The 19073-nt window shown below is 38.1% G+C and overlaps 1 protein-coding gene across 1 annotated transcript; it reads left to right on the top strand.

Annotated features, from left to right (window-relative positions):
* Positions 1-10291: 10291 nt before the first annotated feature.
* LOC112203692 (glutamate receptor 2.8) lies at positions 10292-15962 on the top strand. Its single transcript, XM_024344619.2, has 5 exons — positions 10292-10490; positions 12928-14267; positions 14394-14706; positions 14829-15235; positions 15343-15962. The coding sequence occupies exons 1-5, from the start codon at positions 10292-10294 to the stop codon at positions 15943-15945; spliced, it is 2862 nt and encodes a 953-aa protein (XP_024200387.1). The 3' UTR covers positions 15946-15962.
* The last annotated feature ends 3111 nt before the right edge of the window (positions 15963-19073 follow it).

Raw genomic sequence — 19073 nt, 5'->3', positions numbered from 1 at the left:
CAGCGGTGATTTATGTTGTCCTTTCTGTGGGAAGGATATGGAATGTTAGAAGGAATCATGTCTGCATGTTTTCCTTATACTGATTTGTGTGAGTTGTTGATTGATGTTCATGAGTTACTCATACGGGCTTGCAAAAGCTTACCAGGTTTGTTGTGTGGCAACCCGGTGCACCATTCAAGTCGTGTAGGGGTTAATCCTACAGGTCAGGGTAATCGTGGCTGAAGCTGAGGTAGCTTGTTGGCAGCAGAACGGGTAGGAAGCAAATTTTGTTGGCTTTGCCAGTGTATGACTTCCGCTATGTAGTAGGCTCTGAGGAGCATTTACATTTTATTTTGTGATGACAATTTAATTCGTAAGTTTTGTAATATATGACTCTGTGGAGCGGGTCAATATATGAAATTGTGGGTTCAGGGCATCAATATGTACTTGCTGTAAAGGGAAGATGTCTCCATGTACCTTGTATTGATGGCTGAACGTTCGCGCATGTATAATTTATGGGATTATATATCAATTTTCATGTGTGTAAAATCAGGGGCGCGACAGATAATGCCTCTGCTTTGCTCTGTTCTTTTGCAAGTTGATCCTACAAAGAAAATGCAACCCCGATGATACACCTTATCAGCAATATCAGCCTAAGAAATAACAAAGTGAAAAACTAATTGGATTATCATTTTCCTAGATAACTCCTTATGATTATTCTACAACAAGTCATTATACTGCACTTGTTGTTTCTCTATCTCTTAACAACCCAACATCCATATAGAATAGAAAGTTCAAGAGAACTCCATTGATGATCAAATGTGACACTAAACCAACATACTAACCTTGAGAGAGAGAACTTCAGGTGTATATTCAGCTAAACCAGTCTTGTTAGAGCCATTATGATGGGAGTCGAGCAACCCCCTGACCTGGTCAGTTCTTAACTTATCTAAGATTCCTCGGAGCGCTTCATTTTGCTTAAGATAGTCTTTCACCTACAAGTTTACATTAGGGGTAATAAGCAAAACAAAATAGATGAACACATATATAAAACTAATTTCTACTCCCGGAACAGAAGATTCTGCATTTATCATTAATTATTCCACATCAACACGCTATTTCATATTGCAAGCTCATATTAGATGGACTCACTACTATTCCAACACAAGTGTCAGCTTAAACAATATCACCTATTTTCATGCACAACTGACAATTTTTTCAACCTAGTTAATGGGAACCTAAACCGCCAAATAATACTACAAAAAAATATAAGTAAAATAATTAATTGATAGATGCACTGCTAGGCAATAGTAGAGTTCCTTGAACATAAGCTATATTATGTCAATTCTCATCAATTAGGCCACCAAAAGTACCTGATTCTCCCAGTGCAGAGCTATACTCATAGCCTCCTGAAGAGAACTAGATAAATTAGAGTTTTCCTCAAATAGCCTTTCTATCTCCGAAGATTGGGAATCAATCTGCCACCATTTACAAAAAGTGAGTTTGCTGTGAAACAACATATATACAAAAGAACGAAAGAAAAATGGCATTGGAGTCTATAGAAAAATAAATACACAAAAAAAAAAATGCCAATAGAAAAATAAGACTTACCTCCATTAAAAGCTTTCGTCTACTTCTTTCCAATTTCTCAATCACTACAACCATGCCATGCATGTGCTTCTCGAGTATCTCCTTGTCTTCCTGGCCATGAAAGCATTAAGTAAATCAAGTATCAAAACATAATTTTATAGGACCAACAAAACCGAGAGAAGGTACAGTTAATCAATCAGTCATACTATGTTCATAGTAAACATGCTTTTTATTATGGTCATAGCAAGTGGACTACCTTTGTGACCATGCTGAGAAACCCCCTCAAAAGTTCTATGCATTAACCAATTCACATTTTGATCAATTGTGACTGAGATTACATGCCACTGAATTCTAACCTCTAAGTATTCCATCCTATTTTTTCCTTCCCCCATTCTTAGATAAAGATAGTACAAAATTTCCGTAAAGATGAACATCAGGCAAATAACTTACTACTGAAAATCCCTTGCTGGCCACTTTGTCTGACACTTCTGCAATAAAAGAACCAGAGGGTAACAACATAGAAACAACAATCAGAAGCTCTACCGCTTTTGTAAAAGACTATTTTAGAAGAGGTTAATCATACTAAAAGGCCACACAACAAAATCGACAGAACCATAAAAGGGATCTAGGCTATTGTAACACAGCCAAAGGCGATGAATAATAATACTTCACAAAACTAAAAATCCAGAAGAGGTGTAACTCCAAGTACTCAACGGTCAAGGGATCTAAGTTCATAAAACTTATATTAGATAGAGAGGAAGGTATGAATGTATCACCAAATGTACAAACAAATTACAGCAATAAAAACAATAACAATGCTAGCTCTCTAAAATTCTACCCTCAATTAATCATATTGGGTAAAAGTTAACCAAACCCAGAAGACAAATCAGAAAATTTCATACAATTTTCAAACGAAAAGGCACCAAGAATAATCAGAATAGTCGATTTCTCAATATGGGTAAGCCTCAATTAATCATATTGGGGGAGAACTATCCACACCCAGAAACCAAATAAGAAAATTTCTTGCAAAATTTAAACCAAAAAGCCACCAAGAACCATCAGAATCTACAATTTCTCAACATGGGTTATGCAATTACACAAACACAAAGTCTAACGATTAAGCCTTTTCATCACAATCACCCAGTTATGAACATTTCGTTTCACAAATCAGATGAACAATCATCAAGAACAACAAAACCCCCAATTAGAATCAGAAAGCAATACCTCTGGCTTGTTGTTGATCAACGACTCTCGAAGCCATTCCTAAATCTTTGATTCAAAATCAATCCTTTCAATCTTTTTCTCTGTGAAGAACAAGAAGAAGAAGTGATTCATAGAATGAATAAGAATTTGGTGCCGAATGGCCCCCTTTATAGAGCTAGGAAAAGAGCAAAGCACATACGAAAGAGAGAGGGAGGAGAGAGAAAGTGGATATGGAGGAATCTCTCCTCCGTCACCGATCTCCGACCACCGGGGTGGGCTCACCGTGGCCACCATATTCTTCGCCTTCCTCTGATGAGTCAACGCCAGGTTGCACCTCGGAGATGAGCCACAAAGAGATCTCTGCGAATTCGTTTTCTGGGGCTTTGAGGTTTTGGTTCAATTAGGACGGGGAGAGAGAGGGATAGGGTTTGGGGGAAGAGCCGGAGAAGGGTCGGGTTCTGGTCTGAGGAGGAGAAGGAAGAAGAGGACGGTTCGGTTCGGAGATGGAAGAGGAGGTTGGGTGCTGAACAGAAAGGAAAGTGGGAGGAGATGGATAGGGCTTCGGGGAAGGGCGAGAGAGAGTGAGTAAAGTAAAGTGGGAAAATTTTGTTTCCCGCATGTACCAAATTTTTTAACTTAGTCTTTCCGCGTTTTCAAAAATTTTGAAATCAAAATATAGACATCAGTCAACAGTAAAAATGACGTCAATTATATGCATACAAATCAGAATTTGAGAAATCGATGTTAATGACATTTTTTTACATCGCAGGAATTCCTCACCGATGTAATTGTCGTGATGTCTAAGAGCAAAATTCTAGTAGTGGAAAGTTTAATTTTTCTGTTTTATTTCTATTTAGCTTACAAGCTATGGGTTCTTTTTACACCTAGTTAATGAATCTTTCGGAGTACCACAATTGAGTACATTGACGAAGGGAGATTCATAGTAGTTTTTTTTTGTGTTGATGGAATTGTCATAGTTTGTAGGTTTTCAAATAAGTGATCTTCATTGTACTAGTGGATGGTACCTGTATTCGCTTACCTACTTGACCACTGATTTAGGGTACGTACAAGCACATAGGGTGTATTTGTATGTGCCGTTCTGGCTTTGGGATTAAATGAAATTTCTATTACTGTGTCAAAAAAAATTATTCCACACTGATATCTATGTGTATTAACAACAATAATACAAACGGATATCCGTGTGAGATGCAAACATGTCACTTCTAACAAATGTTGACACAGATGTCAGTGGGAAAGTAGCAATTGCTATAGATAACTATGTCAAACAACATACAGATATCAGTGTCATTTCAACATTCACATGGACGACAGTGTGAAAATTCATTATTACAGATGCCTGTGGGAAATAAAATTATTTTGCAAATTATAATTTTGTTATTACTAACAGATATCTGTGTATAAATAGTTCACACAAATATCAGTATAAGTTAAATATTTGGTACATACAGACATCTGTGAGAAAGTCTAACCATGCTGATTTCAGTAAGTAATAGTGTGAGCATGTTCTTATGTAGGACCCATTCATTCAATTCACACGGATATCTGTATCTACAAGTTAAAACCCACTGATTTTTTAGCAGTGTGAGAGTCAGGCTTAGTTTGGGATTGCTGTGCTCTGAGAAGAAACATTTCCGAACTTGTTGTGAGAGGAAGCACTTTCGAACTTGCTGTGAGAAGAAGTAGATAAGTGTTTGGTAAGCTGTTTTCAAAATTGCTGTGAGAACAAAAAAGCAATTTCTAAGTGTTTGGTAAGTTGCAAGGCAAAAGTACTTTGACTAGGTATAATTACCAAAATGATCATACATGTTAAGATATGCTATTAAACTGCATTATTTTATTTTTTTGATTATGTAACCATACCAATTAAATAAAAAAAATTCTCATGTATTATCCTTGTACCCTTGCTTGGACTTGATAAAAGATTTACCTTAAACCCTTAAATATGCATATTATGTACTATTACACAAAATAAGTCCACAATATTTGGACTAATTCCCCAGAAACCATTACACAAAATATACTAAAGTCGCTTGAAATTTGCAACTAGATGCTAAGTAGATGCATCCATTCAGATATTGAAAAAGGTACAAGCCATGTAAACATCCGCAAGGAATTGAGAACTGCGTGCATCAGATGAATACAAAAGCATCAAACTCACATTTCACACAAAATTTACATATTTATGTTACTGACAACATCTTGCAAATGTACTAGTACATCAATCGTCAACTTTTAACAAAATGTAAACAGAAATATTCACAACACCAAAAGTATTGTAGTGTGAATCTGCATAAAGCCAACAAACGAGGAATCGGCAAATAGATCATATCCTACTCCTCATCCCATTCGTCGTTCTTGTAGGATACCGAAGTGTCAACTTTGTGAATCTGCATAAGGCCAACAAACAAATGGATCCATCATCAGCAAATCTCTTTCCATTTCTAATCTAATCAGTCATCAACGAATCAAAATTACTGATAGAGTTGCAACAAAACCTAGAGAATCATTACAAAGAGCATATATACATCAAAACCTAAAGGACCATTACAATCTCCTAGAAAGTTCAGGCCTAACAAACAAAATAGGAAAATGACAATCCGTACAAGATTTTAACAAACACAAACAAATCAAAAGCCAGATAAATACCAGTCTCTTGTAAAGCTAATCGAACATCATTTTCTTCTAGACCAGTTGATGTCTCCTTCCTTCCCATTTGCAGATCTAGAATCAAAGAGATAAAAGATAAGCCAGCAGAATAGAATGCATGCTTTATGCTCTCAAAAACCAATTTAAATGTCTCTACAAGATAATCATGTAGTCAGAAATGTAAAGTAGTAAAAAGTAAACAATAGAGTCTATCAAAAACTAGTACCATTAAGTTTGCGATTAGAATGGGAGAAAAGAATATACATACATCAGTTATGTTTAATAGCCATAAAGGAAAATAGAGAGAATAGAAGAGAACTAAGCATGAAAAACTTGTGAAATTGTATTGATTAATCATTCTATTATGTACACAGCTATTTATACATCGATGGTTGTTAACTTAGCCTCCTAAACTTTAAGGAGGAAATAACTAAATGATTCTACATCCTCGGAACCACGTATTCAGTAGCTGCAATCAATTCCAGCAACAATCAATTGCTCAGTAATTATATGCCAAGAACAAGTAGAAGAATACTTCCAGGTGCATTTTGAGAGAATAATGGTAATGAAGTGTGAAAGCAAGAGAAAAATTAAACTAGCTAAGCTACTAGAATGAAAATTGATTCCTATCTAAAACTTTGAAGTTAGACCCATAAACTTAATAGATTTCCAGCAACTCAATGCAAGAAAGGGATTTTTACCCCCCTTCTTTCTCTTTAAGCTCAAGAAACTGACATGAACATTGAAGCCACAACTACGTACTTGAAAATCTATTAGAAATTCCCCACCCAGTCCTTTTTAGAATTAGAAATGGTTATGAAACATGAGCACAAACAATGCAGTACACACAAACACGAGCTATCCACAAATCACAACACTCAAACTTGTTTTGGCATTTCACCAAACTTCTTGCATGCACAACCCATTATCCCAAACTTCACCTACAAAATCATTATCTACCAGAGTCGATAAACACAAGCACAACCAATGATGAGAATAACATGACACAAGCGATCCACTTTTATCAAAATAAGCACATGGTCTGTTTCCCTTCTTATATTCTCTTCAATTTTCTTTCTGTAGATCTAACAATTGCTACATCACCCACCCAACACGAAAATTGTTGCAAAACACAAAGCCAATGAACAATCCAAACTATATAGCAATCAAAAACAAAAACAAAAACAAAACCTTTATGCTTCATATCTCAAATTAAGCAAGGCAGAAACTTCAATAATGCTTAAAAGCACAAACCCAACTCACAAAACAACAAGAATTACATGAGCAAGAACTTGATACAACATCAAGGAGCAGCACAGCAAGTTTAGTTCTTGGAGATGCTTGCCCAGAAAAAGCGCCAACAACTAGTCATTTAGGCGTAGGCAATTAGGCTACTAACGCCTCTGCACCCACCAACAATGCTACTAAAAATCTGGGCATTCGCAGAAAACACCTGAGAATTTTGGGTTTTCGATTAAAGCTTCAAACTCCCTCTCGATTTGTTTCCATGTATTTTTGATGGCAAAGAGGAAGGAGTCAAGGAGGAGAATGGATTTGCAGATGAAAGATTGGGTTTAGGCATATAGTTGTCTCAATGTCATTTTTAGAAAAGAAGGAGGACAGAATTGGTAGTTCAATATATTTCATTAATTGTCTACTGTTGCTCCATGTTTTTCCCCAAAGCAGCTCTAAAAGCTAGGAATTGTGGCTTCTTAAAACCAGCTTTAGGGAGAAGCTATTTGGACCAAAAGCAGTTTTGGAAAATTTTACCAAACACCATCCTCTAGACCCAAAAGCAGAAGCAGAAGCAGCCCTAAAGCAGCTCAGGAATCAATCCCAAACTAGGCCTCAGTGTGTTTAAAATTTGTGTGGGTTGCTCTTTTTGCTAGTAGTGAATGGTGTAAGTTTGACATAGTAAAAAAAAAAGTTATTGTATAGTTCTAAACCATGTCCACTATGGTCCGAACTAATATGTCAGAATAATTAGTAATTGAGTATTTATTGCTTATCATAAATGAGTAGAGAAGTAATATGGGAGGAACTCGAATGCTACCTTCTCTTCCTTCCATTTTAGTATGGAACAAGTTGCCATTTGGATGTATTTGAGTGATATATTTCCCGAAGCATTTTGCGAGAACTGAGACCTAACCTCTTATGAATTTTTGGTGTTAGAAAATTCAGATCACCTTCTGAATTCCCTAACCAAAGACTGAAACCGAATGAAGACAATTGTGAGACAAACTTATGCAAGCAAACACAAGAAGTTGTTGACGATGTTCAGTCAAACAGCTGACCTACGTCCTTGGGTGATGATGATGGTCGATCCACTAGATAAGAGGAAGATTACAACTTAAAGAATATTTTGGTTCTTCCCACTCTAGAATTATCTCTCTCCTCACAACCCAAAACTCTCAACAGAGAATTCCCAAATATATCCGATCTCTCAAAGCTTGCAACTCTCTAAAGTCTCTTAATTGATCCACACACGGATCTCTCTAAACGATCTCTGAATGACACCCTCCAGAATGAGTCTCTTTCAACCCACAATGCGAGAATCTTCAAACCCTCACATCTTCTCTAAAGGTGTCTTCCAATACCCGAAAGCACACACCAAAGCAATAACCTTGAATGTCTATTTATAGACTCACAATTAGTCCAACTCCTGATAGGATCTTTAATTCTAAACCTTTACATCTAAGGAAAAACTCCAAGAGTCCTAGATACAGTAGAACAAGTTACCCAAAGCCTTATGAAGTACAAAATCCAAAACAAATAAAGAATTAGTTTTGAGCCACAACCCTAAGAGCCGACTCTGGTATGCAGTATCAACATAAGGAATTCACGCAATACTAAAACATCACACAAGAGAAATTGGAAGTTAGCATATTTTTGGCTTTACTAGTGAAACACTCTCGATACGCGAACCTCCAAGCTAAAGAGAAAATACAAAGAAAAAATTGTACTTGAGAATCTTCGAGTGAAAAATACAGATATTGAAAGGATGATTGTGCACGATTTGCACAAGCCAGAAAAGGTCCTTGTTCAAAAGATTATAATTAACCCGAATTTTCATTCAGCGTATTTGAATAAATCTTTTTCCTAGGAATATAATGGAAAACCATTTATGAATGTTTTGGAGAGAGAGTGTTTTTTCTCTCTCACCTAAACCCTAAGGCCTCCCGGTTGTAAATCTCTTCTCGTCCGGCGGCGCCCGGACGTCGGCCTGGCCTTCGGGCCTCCGATTGTCATGGGATTTGCTGCCGGACGGGTGAACTACTGCCCATGGGACACCCTTGGGATTCTCTCTGGTGTTATGTCAGTTTGATTTGGCTGGGATGGTAGAGCTGGTGGGGGTCGTGCTGTCTGGGCCGGCATTCGTCCCCGTTGATGGTGTTCTTGGATTGCCGGCGTCATGGAACTCGATCGATGGCGGTGTGATTTTTGCAAGGCTGGGATCGGGGATGGTTTTGGTCTATTGTGATGCAGGTCGCGGCGGCGTGGCTTGGGTGACAGATGATGCGAGGTCGTGGCGGTTTGGATCTTGGACTGATGGCGCCGCCATGGTTTCGATCGAGGGCGTTGGGCCGCGGAGTAGAGGAACCCAGATTAGGGATGTTTTGTTCAGTTCGATGCAGGTCGGCGGCGTGGCTAGGAGCGAGTGGTTCGCTCGCTGCCATGGAGACGTGGATCTTGACGACGTTTGTCATCGGAATGGATCGGACGGAACTCTGCCGGCAGGGGCCGTACGACGGATTGATGGAGAAGACGGTGGACTGGGCCCAAATCAGGTTGCTGGGCTTGGAGATCTCCTTGGTATGCCCTATTGGGCTTAATTGTTTGGGCTGAGGTTCTACCTTAGTCCATCAACTTCTATTTAGGCTAGGGTTTAGGCTTTTGGCCCAAATCTATGTTTTTAGTTTTTGTCTAATTACCATATGTTCCCTTGTATTAGGAACCCAACGAGTGTTTTGTTTCGGCTTGTCTATTTGCTATGTTTTTTCCATAGTTTATAGGCTCGCTGTTTTGCGAGCGATAAGTTCTAATATAGTAGGTCTATCCTATGTACCACTGTGGCTCCTCCACGAAATCTTGTCTGGCCATTGTTATGTGTCAGCGGATGGGTATGTAATGACATTTTTGGCATGTGCTATTATCAATGGAATTACCATTATTTCAAAAAAAAAAAAAAAAAAAACTTTTTCCTAGGACTTTGGAATAGATACTAGTATACGAAAAATTAATATCACCATATGACCAACTCTATGAATAAAACAAAATCTAGTAGTTCGGTTTACTCAACTCAGAGGTTGAAAGCCACGACGCGCATGCAGCATGTCTATTTCAGTCGAAGAATAATATCTACAGCGATTTGCCATGCATCTTCATGGACTTATACTAATTACAGCCGTATGCATGATCTAGAACATTTGGTCGTATATATACTACTATGTCAAAGCAGCCCAAGCAACACGAAGGATCGAGATGACGATCATATTGGTCATGATCGAAATATAGACTTGCAGGCTAAGAAAAAGAGGAAACAAAAAAACTTAATTCTGACGCCTGAACGAAGAGAGACTAGTATAAGTCTTCGATCAGTCCAATCGTATAGATTGGATTGAAGTGTTTAGTCAAATATTTATGAGTTTGTTTGACCATTCATTTCCCAGGACTTCGCATCTGAAACTGAAATTTCATCGATCTAGCTTTCTTGGTTATTCTTACATAAATATGCTGGAGCCTGACATTTGATAGGAACGAGTGACCTTCCAATTCGAATTATATGAGCTCTATGGAGAATCATAAGAGAAGTATCCTTCTTCTTTTCTCATGGATTTTCATGGTCGCCGCCATGGCAGCTGCAAGCAGAACGATAATCCCAGTGAACGTGGGAGTTGTTGTAGACCTTGATGAACCGAAAGGGAAAATGTATTTGAGTTGCATCGAAATGGCGCTCTCGGATTTCTATGCTATCCATGCTGACTACAAGACTAGGCTCGTTTTGAACACCAGGAACTCCAATGGAGGTGTGGTTGGAGCAGCTGCCGCAGGTTTCTCTCTCTACCTTTTTTTTTTTTTTTTGAACAATTCTCTTGGCATATAGATGATATATGTATACATGGATACATACTGCGTAACCTACAAATGCCTCCCCAATAGGCCAAATTAGGTATGCTTTTGGTTTAGTAATTATCAAACTAATCGAATACCAACCGATGTTTTAGGTTTAGTTAATTAATTTTTTGTTAATAAAAATAAATAAAATTGAAATAAAAAAATTATTTAAAAAATTGATTTGATTTTGATAAATACCGAATATATCGATTACTAAAATTGTATTATTTTAGAGTATACTGAGCAAATTCTCTTAACATTGTTAAATTTTTTGAAACATCAATAATACCCTTCCTTAATAATCTTTATTTATAAATAAATCTAATATATAAAGGCTAAAATGGTAAATTGCAAAAGATTAGGAAAAAATGTGGGAGATGCAACTTTTCTGGACTGCAATTGCAGTTGAGAAAAGAAAATAGGTTATCCAACAAAAGTTTATTAAAAACAAATAAATAATTATTCCTATATGAATAGAAAATAAAATAAAAAATAATTGAAAATGCGTGAGCGTGTGTTAAGAGACTAATATTATATAAAAATAAATATAAATATTTTTCATAATAGTGTTAACCTTTTTTGAAAAGTGAATTCATTGAAACTTTAACGATTATAATCGTTTAGAATGACATCCCAAAAAATCTTGGGAGCAGACACAAGCCAGAAATGACTTGAAGCTAGAGCTAAGCTAGAACAAACCAGAAGGGGTACTACACCAATAGGTTGTTCATGTACAATAACAATACTGCTCTGAATCACTTATAGAGAAACTAGCAAACAATTGAAGGTAAATTCCCAGCCTTCTCAAGATAATTACCAACAATGAGACCATTGCCATGACCTTGAGATTTGGAGACAAAACCATCAGAATTTGCGATCCGGGTATGCAAGAGATCGATAGACCAATCAAAACTATATTCGTCCCAGCACAAGTATCACTGTTCGCCAGGTATGCAATTGTGGTACTCACAGTAATATTATACTAAGAATTCTTATAGAATGTAGAGATGAGCAACCTATCTGCACATAAACACGATACACCCGAAATAATATGGATAACACAATTGATCAAACAGATACCCAAAACACCTCCTGGGTCCCAAATCCTTGTAGAACTCAAGCCCAAATGGAGTCCACCATAGGCCCAAAGGCAGCCTAGCCATACCGTCTAGTTTTCTGATCTGGACACCCAAATGCTGGGCACCCAGACATGAGCTACCGCCACCATCACCTCTGACGTCGACCATGGCTGCACCTTCGCCATCTTGCCTCCTTGAATCATGGCGCCCAGGAGTGCAGGCCTCCTAACTCGAGCCATAACCAGCAACCTCATATCCAAAAGTCGACAACCAAGGCCAAAAAATCTCCCCAGGACGGACGTCTCAACCTTCATTGTCAACCTCGCCGTGCCGACTTCTGGTGGCCTACCCCACCGCAACATCATACGATCAGCATCAAAACCCATCGAACCCATTCTGTTGGACCAAGTGCAGCAACAGAAACCTAAGATCGGATATGAACACCAACTCAGATCTACTCCACACCCGCCAATGCAGAACAAGAACACACCAAAGACGTAAGCAACGTCTTCATCACCACATCTCTGGTACTCTGCGAGTCCACTCCCCACGCTAAGGAGTCTCGCCGCTTCTAGACCACCGGCGGATCCTCAGAAGAAATCCGCCGCCACTCTCTGCTCAAACCCTAGGGTTTGCTCTTTTATAGTAGTGTTAACCTTATTACTACTACTACTACTACAAAAATAATACAATATACTCTAATTAACCCAAAAAAAAAAGTCATATTTTTTTTCTTATCCCCACCCCAGGGTGTCAATTATGCCGGCTAACAAATTGGCCACATTTCGCTGGCTTAAACAATAGATCATATATTATTGAGTAACTTGGTAAAAGGTTAATATAACAAGTTTTATTAAAATTGGTAAAACTCTGTCACAATTACAAAAATAAGCTATAACCAAATAATTAGATGAACAAAGTTTACAACAATTTATAATTTATAATATTGGAAAAAAAAATTAGTATTGTTCATTCTAATGTATGTTCTAAGGAAATATTTGTTACAAATTGGTAATACCGAAATATCGAATTTGGTAGAAACGATTAGATACCAAAATTTTTTGTTGGTCATTGGTAGCACAATTTCAAAATAAAAAAATTTTGTTTTGAAGTTGGTAATGTCTTAAACCTATTTTTGATTATCAAGTGGCAACCCTAGACCAAATGTTAGAGAACGGTACGATATATAGACCCTAGCTAATTACTTTTGGTTTTCTGCCATTGTAAAGAGCACATGAATTCTGAAACTTATCAAACTAATTACATTTTTTTTTACAATGAACTGAAAACACAGCTTTACATCTGATAAAGAATGTAGAAGTGAAAGCCATCCTAGGACCGGTGTCATCCATGCAGGCAAGTTTCGTTGTTAATCTTGGAGAGCAAGCTCATGTACCCATGATATCATTTTCTGCAACAAGCCCTTCTCTTACTTCACTATGGAGCTCCTATTTTTTCCAATTTGCACAAAATGACTTGAACCAAGTGAAAGCTATAAGTGGAATTGTTCAGAACTTTGGATGGAGACGAGTTGTGCCCATCTACGTAGACAATATCTATGGGGAAGGAGTCATACCTTTTCTAATTGATGCCTTGCAAGAGGTTGATGTTCATATCCCCTACAGAAGTCTAATTCACGAACTAGCCACTGATGATCAAATTGAAAAAGAGCTTTACAAGTTGATGACGATGCAGACTCGAGTCTTCATTGTGCATATGATGCCTAATCTTGCCTCTCGGCTATTTGCCAAGGCAAAAGAGATGGGAATGATGAGTGAGGGTTTTGTTTGGATCACAACTAATGGTATTGGAAATAATTTAAAGTCTATGGCTTCAGTCCTTGATTCGATGCAAGGCCTATTAGGTGTAGAAACTTACATTCCAAGGACATTGAAGCTTAGACAATTCATATCAAGGTGGAAAAGGCAATTCCAACTAGACAATCCAAAAATCATTGGTGTTGAATTGGATGCTTTTGGATTGCGGGCATATGATGCTGCTTTTGCAGTAGCCATGGCCTTTGAGAAAGTTGCCAATGTAGGTTTCAAATTCCAAAAGAGGAATGCTTCTTCCTTCAACTCAACAGATCTTGATACTTTTGAGGTCTCTCATTATGGCTCAAAACTTTCTCATGCATTATCCATTATTAATTTCAAAGGTATGGCTGGAGACTTCAATCTTGTTGATAGGCAACTTCAGGCATCAACTTTTGAGATTGTTAATGTGAATGGTTATGGCGCAAGAACAGTTGGATATTGGACACCAGAAAACGGAAGGGTAGTAAAGTGGTTGAACTCAACAAGAAATAGAACAATATCAACTTCCAAGTGCGATCTTGGACCTATTATATGGCCTGGAGAGTCATTATCAGTTCCTAAAGGATGGGAGATCCCGACAAATGGTACCAAGTTAAGAATAGGAGTTCCTGTAAAGGAAGGTCTTCTAGAGTTTGTTAAAGTAACCCGCTGTCCAAGCACTAATACAGTTGACGTCACTGGGTGTAGTATTGACGTGTTTAAAGCCGTATTGGAGATCCTACCATATGCACTTCCTTATGAGTTTGTTCCCTTTGCAATGGCTAATGGAAGCAGCGCTGGCACATACAATGATTTGGTGTTTCAAGTATATGCTGGGGTAAAGTACTTCGTCATTATTATTTTCGCATTTTTTATTTCTGTTTTACCTTATATCGAAAGAAACCTAAGCAATAAATTTAGCTTTTTTCTTAACAACATTTTGTTTTATTGGCTTGCTTGACAGAAGTTTGATGCTGTGGTTGGAGATATAACAATTAGAGCAAATAGGTCATTGTATGTGGGCTTTACTATGCCATATACCGAATCTGGTGTGGTGATGGTTGTGCCAATACAAGACAAGAGGACCAAAAGTGCATGGGTTTTCCTGAAGCCTTTGACATGGGACCTTTGGATGACAACTTTGTGTTTTTTCATCTTTATTGGTTTTGTGATTTGGGTGCTTGAACATCAAATTAATGATGATTTTCGTGGTTCTCCCTCACATCAAGTTGGCACAAGCTTCTGGTTCTCTTTCTCAACCATGGTTTTCTCACAAAGTAATTATCCATACATTAATTACTAATTCGTTCTTATTTTATTTCTCCATCAAACATATGTTCATATTTGATATATACTTACTTTTCCAACCTTTGTACACTTCTTTAATTTCGTTTTACAGGGGAGAAAGTGGTTAGCAACTTGGCAAGATTTGTGATGATTATATGGATATTCGTTGTACTAATAGTGACACAGAGCTATACAGCTAGTCTAGCATCACTATTGACAGTCCAACAACTCCAACCAACTGTTACCGATATAGATGATCTTTTGAGGAATAGAGATAATGTGGGCTACACGACGAATTCTTTTATTTATGGTCTCTTGAGACAAAAAGGTTTTCATGATTCCAGGCTTAAGGATTATGGAACTATGGAAGAAATAGATGAAGCTCTTTCAAAGGGTAGTGCAAATGGCGGTATTGCTGCTATTGTTCATGAAACCCCCTATATGAAGCTTTTTGTTGCAAAATATTGTTCCAAGTATACCATGATTGGACCTATATTTAAAACTGATGGCTTTGGCTTCGTAAGATCTCTTTCATCATACCATTAAAAATTGCATGTTTTATATGACATACAGTTATAGAGTTCCTACGATTTCTGATATGATTCCTTTTTATGCTGACTTTACAGGTATTTCCGAAAGGTTCTCCTCTTATACCCGATGTTTCACAAGCAATCCTTAATTTGACAGAAGGAGAGAAGATAATGAACATTGAAGACAAATGGATCAATAAAGAAAACAATTGTAAAGATCCAAGTACCGAGAAATTTTACAGCAGTAGTCTTGGCCTTGAGAGCTTTTGGGGCCTCTTTCTCATTGCTGGGGTTGCTTCATTATTCGCTCTCCTCATATTTGCAACTTCCTTCCTTCACAAGAATAAGCAAGTTTTGATGTCCTCTGATTCAAGAGCTTCCAAGTGGAGAAGGATTAGGACCATGTTCAAGATTTTCAATGAAAAAGAACTTAGCTCTCATACTTTTAAAAACAGTAGGCATGACGCTAGGATCGCTGGTGCTCCAGATCATGAGCTGAATGCCTCACCAAATAACAACTGGCCAGAAAGTCCATTCAGCTATACCAACCAGACGGATGCAGCTTCTGTATTCTACGGAGAGCAAGAAACACCATCTCACGGTCAAGCATCTCCAGAAATCGTTCCAACTTTTGAGCTTGCTGCTTTCACTAATCAAGAAATGCATGCAACTCCGGAAACAGCTCAAGAAAGAGTTTGAAGGAAGCAAAAAAGAAAAAAAATGGAGCATGTTGAAGGATGTTGACATTTGTGTGCCTTATCAAACTAGGATTAGTTCTATGATTGTAATAGGACGGAACGTTCTAGAGTTCCTAATCCTATTCAGAATAGTTTTCATTGTATCATTAGAATATGCACTTTGTAATCCCTATATATAGGGCTCCTATTATCAATAGTGGAACATACAATTCTCTCATCAATCTCTCTTAAATCTCTCATTCTTAAACACGTTATCAGCACGAGCCCTAACCACAAAACCCAAACTAGAAAATCCTTCACTGTGAGCTTTACTTGCACCTAGCTCTACCGCCACCGCCACCATCACCTGTGCACCTACCCTACCGCGGGCCCGTGAGCCCTTTGCTGCCCCTGCAGCGCCTCCAAATCGCAGCTAGCATCGCTAGCACTTGTCCGGCTTGTATCCACGCCTCAAGAAGCCACCCTCGACCTCCACCTTCGGCAGCAATCGTCCACCACAACCGGCCAGCCACCGAGCCATCCAAAAACCCTCCAACAAAACCAACTCAACCAAGCTTCCAAGTTTTCAAGGTTTCAAGCTCCGAATTAACAAGTAAGTATTTAAATTAAAGTTCCTGCTTTCTGCAATTTAAATTCTTTTCTTTTTCTAGGTGACTTGCAACCTTCCTTCTTCTACATCCCACCTTTCTGTAACGTGGATTCGATTCTTTAAAAAGCGGAATTGTGGGGATTCACGTTATACGAACTAAGAGCGTTTGTAAACCATGAACTAAGAGTGTTCGTGAGCATCGAAATATTACTGACTAAGACTGTTCGTAAGCTACAGACTAAGAGTGTCCGTAAGCATTGATTTATGACCATATAAACATCATTGTTTTGATCTAATCCAAATATTCTTGGAAATCGATTTCTTGGTAGCATAGCTCGGAAATCTTATTTTTGGTTTTCGTGGAAGCATTGACTCTGAAACTAATTTGTTCTTGTTTCATCTTTCAGGATGTTATACACGAACAAACTTGATTCTGTTCCATTGGATTATGCAGGCAAAAAGTATTTAGAATGGACCATTGACATCGAGATCCACTTTACTGCCTAAGATTTGTTGCACATAATCCAAGAGCTTTGTTCTAATGAAACAGCTCCATACCCTCAAACTGAGATCGATAACTCTAGGGCACTTACCCTAATGAGACGTCACATGTATTGTGACCTTTAGCTTGAGTATGTAAATGAGCATAGCGCTATAAAACTTTGGCAAGCGCTTCGCGAACGTTATGGAAATGTTCGTGACTCCATCCTTCTGAATCTAGAAGCAGAATGGAATGATCTTCACTTCTCTGATTTTGACACAGTCATGCAATTTTATTCGGAAGCTATTCGCATCAAGACAACGATGCGTCTCTGTGGAAAAACGATCACAAAAGACCAATTGATTGAGAAAACCCTCAATACCTTCCCTGTCTATGCCATAAGGTCCTCTGATTTTTTCCGGACTCATGTAAATGCAAGACGGATCACAAGTTTTCAACAACTTATTGAAGTTATTGCCACTGCTGAAAGACATGGCAACGAGCTTGTGAAAAGAGATATTGATTGGCTTCAAGATAGCCATCAAGAGTATCGTCCTATGGCTAGAGAAAGTCATCATCGACGCCATGATCCATACGATCGAAATGCTCATGAAGGTAATCGCCCAAGGAGATAATCACAAAACCGTAGGAGGCGTGACTTTGAACGAAGGGTTGGAAACCATGAAGCTAACGTTGGCCATGGTCATCACTTTCCAAAGCCACCGGTCTTAGGGACCGTGCACATTGCGCCAATGCGCCTCAATTAAGGGAGAATCCTTTTCATGGTGTCTATTTCTGATATGGAATGTTTGATCAATGGATCTGAATTTGCAATGTACCTAAGAAGGTAGCCGCATCATGGTGATCAAGACATCGAGTTCAAAAAAGACTTTAAATCTGGCGATGAAGACAGAATGCCACAAATTTTTTTTTTTAGAATAGTCTTTTATTTTCCAAGAATTATGTAATGACAATTATGTCTTAAATCAATAAAATGACATTTTGTATTAACTCTTTCTCACTAGGCTCATCCAAGAGTAATTGTGATGTCTAGGAAAGGTTTGAACTGAGAAAACGGTTTTAAAAGTGAGCATAGCTCCACCAAAATCTCGCCTTACCTTACCTGGTCACAACCAAATTGGAGTTACCAAACGGATTGAGTGACTACAATTTGTCTACAATTTGATTTTTATTATGGATTAGATTTTGGTCAAGAAATTTTAATGTAATCATTGGCTATTATTAATAAAGTATCGATTTATTTTTGAATGTCTTGGACATATTTTAATTTCAAACTTTATTATTTTTCAGTATGTTTCCCGGAGAGCTAGAATGCCTCGTGGATAGTGCAACTACACATACAATACTTCGAAATAGGCAATTGTTCCTATGGATGACGCCTACTCGATCTTCTGTGACTACAATGTCTGGATCATCTCAATTGATTCATGGTAGAGGACCAGCCCAATTTATGTTGCCAAATGGCACAAATATTAATGTCACCAAAGCTCTTTATGCTCCTAGGGCCGGAAGAACCCTATTGAGTTTCAAAGATATAAGAGCGAATGGTTTTCATGTGGAAACACATTGTGAGAATGGACAAGAGTTGTATTACAGAAACTTTGCATTAACTCTAATGACTACGGACATAAAAGGGTCTCACAGAAACTTATGTGTCGCTCTAGTGGGTAGTATGCACCCACTATTCAAATCATTGAATCCAATCATGTTATGAGAGATGATTTATGGGATTTCAACACATATAGGCTTTGGCTTGACCGTTTGGGACACCCAGGTCGTGATATGATGATCCGTATATTAAAGACTTCACACGGACATCTATTCTTCAAGACGAAGAGAAGTAAGGACCAAATATTGGTTCGAGGAGATGCACCTGTGCCTCATGGCCCCAAGACTGTGCAAGACCGGCCACTTAGGGCTGGCGCCCTAAACCCCTACGGCACCATCATGGCTTTGGCCCCATTGAGACTATCCTATGCAAAGGACACTAAAGAAAACATACCATTCTTGCAAAGAATCCAAGGTGATATTTGTGGAC

This window comes from Rosa chinensis, chromosome 5, assembly GCF_002994745.2.
Source record: "Rosa chinensis cultivar Old Blush chromosome 5, RchiOBHm-V2, whole genome shotgun sequence".
In the NCBI taxonomy this organism is placed as follows: Eukaryota; Viridiplantae; Streptophyta; class Magnoliopsida; order Rosales; family Rosaceae; genus Rosa; species Rosa chinensis.
The sequence above is the reverse complement of the archived record's forward strand: the minus strand, read 5'-3'. Positions and strand labels throughout refer to the sequence as shown.